The 5,087-nt window shown below is 35.5% G+C and overlaps 1 protein-coding gene across 1 annotated transcript in view; it reads right to left on the bottom strand.

Moving 5' to 3' along the window:
• LOC102847854 (probable C-mannosyltransferase DPY19L2-like) overlaps window positions 1-4,557 on the bottom strand; it is a 140,149-nt gene extending 135,592 nt beyond the window's left edge. Inside the window, exons 1-2 of the mRNA XM_006887596.1 lie at window positions 4,540-4,557; window positions 4,342-4,462 (exon numbers count right to left, since the gene is read on the bottom strand). Coding sequence (XP_006887658.1) covers window positions 4,342-4,462; window positions 4,540-4,557 — 139 coding nt within the window. The remainder of the gene's footprint in view (window positions 1-4,341; window positions 4,463-4,539) is intronic.
• Window positions 4,558-5,087: the final 530 nt, after the last annotated feature.

Raw genomic sequence — 5,087 nt, 5'->3', positions numbered from 1 at the left:
GAGTGCCTTATGTCTCCAGACTGACTTTGTTGCTCTTTAGTACTTGGAGAAGTTTCTCACAGCAGATTTTCCCAGTGCAATTAGTCTTTTGATTTCCTGGATGCTGATACCAAGAGTGTTGATTGTGAAGTCAAGAAAGCTGAAGCTGTTAGCAGTCTCAGTTTCTTCACCATCTATCATAATGTTCCCAGACTAGTTGTAAGAGTCCTTGTTTACTTGATGTTGAGCTTCAATACATATTGAGGCCTGAGGTCCTTGACCTGAATGAAGCAAATGTCTCAGGTCCTCCTCAGTTTAGGCAAGCAAAGTGGTGTCATCTGCATAACATAGGTTGCTGATGAGTCTTCCTCCAATCCTAATGTCCTATTCCTCCTCGTAAAGCCCAGCCTCCCAGATGATCTGTTCGTCATATAGATTTAAAGATATAGAGATAGGCTGCATCCTAGCATACACCTTCCTGATTCTGAACCAGGCAACATTTCCTTGCTCTGTTCTGACGACTGTCTCCTGGTCCAAGAATAGGTTTATGCACAATCAAGTGTTCTGGGATTCCTATTCTTCTCAGAGTTAGCCACAGTTTGTTGTGATCCACATAATTAAATGCCTTTGTATAGTCAATGAAAAACAGGTTCCTCTGGTACTCTCTACTCTCAGCGAAGATCCATTTAATATTGGCTATAATATCCCTAGTACTACAGCGTCTTCTAAACTCAGCCTGCACATGTGGCAGTTCTCTGTTGATGTGCTGTTCCAGTCGTTCTTAGATAATTTTCAGCAAAATTTTGCTTGCATGTGTTAGTAATGATATTGTTCAATAATTTTCACATATGTTGGGTCATCTTTTTTTTTGGAATGGGAACAAATATGGATCTCTTCCAGTCATTTGGTCAGGTGGTTGTTCTCCAGATTTTTTGGCACAATTTGGTGAGCACATCTAAGGCAGCATCTGTTTGTTGAACTGGTATGCTGTCAATTCCTGGGGCCTTGTTTTTTGCCAGTTCCTTCAGAGCAGCTTGAACTTCCTTCTTCATCATCACAGGCTCTTGATCATACATTGTTTCATGAAATTTTTCCATGTCAGCTAAGTCTTTTTGTTATAGTGATTCTGTATACTCCTTTTTAAACATTTTTTTAATTTTATATGTGTGTGTGTGTGTGTGTGTGTGCCATCAAATTGGATCTGACTGGTGCAGGAGGGGATTGTCCCTCCTTCTCCGGCAGAGCATCTGGTGGATTTGAACCACATATCTCTGGGATTCCAGTGCAGTTTCTTGCCACTAGGCCACCAGAGCTCCCCTTGATTCTGTATACCCTTTCCATCTTTCTTACTTCTTCCATTAAACAATTACCAAGTCTAATGTACTCTTATTCTATGTTTTATGCTCTACCTTTTCAAATATTCTTTATACTACTCTTTTAAAGTTATAAATCTTTTCACTAAAAATCTTCTGCCTCATTAATATACTTTTCTGTTACTAACTTAACCTATCAAATTTATCAATTATCTAATTCTTAGTTCTCATTGAAAATCTAGACTTAAATCTAATAGCTTTTCCTCTATATACAGTCAGTCCTAATTTACCTACAGAATGGGCAATCTCCTCCTGTGTGACTAACTGCCTCTGAAAATCCTCTGGAGGGTCAGCTATGGGTCGATTCTAACTCTATAGTAGACAACAACTTTTAAACCCTACTTGTTTACTCTATTAATAAAGTTTAAATCTTCCAGGCTCCAAGTGTTCTATATTAAGAAGATGGCTCTATAAGAACACCAGCTGATTTAAGTCTCTCTCCTGACTCTGTGCCTATCAACCCACTTGGCATCGTGACCAGAGCATTTAGGATACCATAGAAACAGGGCCATGGAGAGATGCACAGCCCCTACAGGCAGGACAACATCCAATCCCAGTATAAATCAGCTAGAAAGGTCACTTCCCACAACCGTAAAAGATTTCAGCGGCCTGACCTCAGGGAAAAATGTTAATATTAGAACTAATAATATGGGGGAGACAAACTGTTTAAAAGGGATATATGATTCTCATGACAGGAGTCCAGAATGAAGGCTGCACAGTAGAGTGGACTTGGGGAGAGGGATTATTTAACAATTAAAGAATTTTTCTTTTACTTTTCAAAAAGAAGAGCGAGCTTGGGGGGAGAGGGTGGACAGGGAGAAAAGTGCAACAATTAATGAATTAAAATCCTAAGTCTCTGTAAACTTTCATTAAAACTAACAAAATTTAAAAAAAATTTTAAAAGTGACATCAGAGAACAGGGACCAGAATGAGACCCACCTACCAAATTCTGAACTCTCTGTGGTATCGTCTCATTGTCTCAAACCCCAGCTGTGAGGGCCCCCCCAGAAATGAGGCCATGAGCGAGAGGCCTCTCTCTATATTTCCTTTCAAAGAGGGAGGTCTATACCTTTGAGGATGTAACTTTCTAACAAACAACAACATTATACCCACAAGAAAACCCAAACAGACAAAAAACCAATTACCATGTCTAGCATATTCTACCAGCAAAACACCTCTCAAATCCATGTATTTCTCCCTGTCATCCTTCCTGTCATCATTTGCTGAAAGTTCAACAGTTTTCTATATGGCCTCTCTGAACTCATTTTTGCTCCCTATTAATATCCTTTCTTTACAATTGTTAAATCATGCCAAATATAAATGAGTTAAAAATTCTTAATGCATAAAGTAGAAAATTCTTAACAAACATGGCCTCTTTATGATCTGGTCCATATTTACATTCTCAGCATCATTTAACACCATTTTTTTCTTCTCTATCCCTTTGCTTTAAGAATTCTAGTCTTTTCTTCAGTTGCCAGTTTCTGGTCGCTCTTCTTGAAACACTTCTTACTTCTACACTCAGGAACATATACTTTCTCATTTATAATATCCATCATTCCTACACGTAAGGAGCTTTGGTGGCCTAATATAAGAAGCTGCGCTGCAATCCCAAAGGTATGTGGTTTGAATCTACTAGTTGCTCCATGAGAAAAGGACAGGCAATCTCCTCCTCTGCAAATTAGTGAAAACCCACTGGAGGGTCAGCTATGAGTTGGTTCCCACTCGACAGCACACAACAACAACAACCTACACTCAAGAATCTATACTTTCTCATTTATAATATCCATCAGTTGTCATTATTGAAATCTCTAATAATACAGAAATTACATGAGATTAAGGCCCTTGTCCACCTGGTTCACTTCAAATTTCCAATGGTAAGCACTAGGCTATCAATTAGTAGAAACTTTAAAAACATCATAGGTTATCATATGTAAAGGCAATTCTTTTCCTCATAAAAATGGATTGCTTTTATTTAAATACTTTAAAATCTACTTATCAGACATTTTCTCACTTACTTAATTTTGTGTAAAAATAAAAGTAAAATTGACTCTCAACCAACTGCTTACAATACTATTACATGTGTGACAAACTTATCCAAGGAAATCAGTACAAAGGGGACTATAAATTCAGCATGTATGCTAATACAGGTCTCTTTGTAAAATATATTTATGAAATACAGTAACTAGTTAGGTTGTGAAGAACATAAAGAGATCAAGAATAATTGTGTAAATGTTAAACAAGTAACTGTATGTGCCTTGAAATAAGTTTCAAAGGACTGAATGGCAAACTTCTTAAAACAGAAATGTCTATTAAACCACATGGAAAACTGTTATATTCCAGAAGTAATTATTTTACGGAGACACCAATGTAGATGAGGCATATGAATAGTTTGGTTAAAACTATCCATGAACTATGAAAGAATAAAAAATCTGTAATGCTAAATTGGTATTTTTTTATCTTATTTTGAAATATGCGTGACTGCAGCAATGGGTTAAAGTGTGTTAGAGATGGTGAGTATGACACAGGATAGGACAGGATTCAGATCTCTTGTTGATAGGGTTGCTAATGAGCTGTACTTAACTCGATGGCGCCTAATGATGACAAAATGTATAATTAAATTAATACACTAAATATTACAAATAAATATCTGTTTATTCTATATTCCCAAAATGTATATACCCCAGCTACCTCTCCATTTTTTAAATCTTATTCTGAAATGGAAGAATGACTTATACTGAGGTTTTGCCTTACACTGAGACATATTAATGCTCAAATAAAATTCCCAATTAAATGAATATCTCAACATGTGCACAGCTTTCTCAGAAAACTAAAGAATAAGATACTTATTTATGTGAATACATTCTAGTGGAGTTTTAAAGAAAAAAGTCAACTACATTAGTTTACCATAATTCTTAAAATGAGTTAACTAAATATGAAATATTTATGAACACAATAATGAGAATACAGCAGCATTTTAGGACAAACGTGCCTTCACAACTTTCAATTTGGTCAAGAGCTTCTCTCCTGGTGACATTCCAGCAGGTCTTCGTTTCTATATCAAATAAATTCATTAATCCCACAAGTGTACGGTAGCAGCTGGCCATGAGTACCTACAAACAACAAAAAGAAATGCAAAAGGTGGAGGAAGATATTTTTTCCATAACAATAAACTTTTACAAAATCGCACTTTTTGATAATCTGACATTATAAATGCTGACAAAAGTACTTTAATAATTTCACTTAGTAGTTATTCTAAATGCTATATATACTGTGTTATTACTAAAGTTGTATATTATTGAGAATTTACATCTGTAACAACTAATATCGTCAGTTAATACCTCTGTAGTATACTTTTGTACTTAATGCTGGAACAGAAACAGTAGTAACTATAATAAAATCTTACATAAAACCATATAATTAAATATGATAGTGATTAACAGAAAAATATTCATAGAAACAATTCCTAATTGCTCATTCAGCTATTTAAATATATTTTCTTTATAATAAGAAACAATTGCATGTGGTGTAGTAAGTTATGGTCAAGCAGAAGACCAGTTCTTCTCAATATGTAGTTCACTGTAACAGATTAAAGAGCAAAAAAAAAAAAATTTAAAGCAAAGAAACGAAGAAGCACTTACATCTAGAAATACTCGAAAGATAATCACACTTTCAGTCATTTTCCTCAGCATATAAAAACATATGGTGTTGTTGTTGTTATTATGTGCAGTCGAGTCG

The sequence above is a fragment of the Elephantulus edwardii genome, unplaced genomic scaffold, assembly GCF_000299155.1.
Source record: "Elephantulus edwardii isolate Elephantulus edwardi_28Jun2011 unplaced genomic scaffold, EleEdw1.0 scaffold00059, whole genome shotgun sequence".
In the NCBI taxonomy this organism is placed as follows: domain Eukaryota; kingdom Metazoa; phylum Chordata; class Mammalia; order Macroscelidea; family Macroscelididae; genus Elephantulus; species Elephantulus edwardii.
This window is presented reverse-complemented; position numbering and strand designations above follow the sequence as displayed.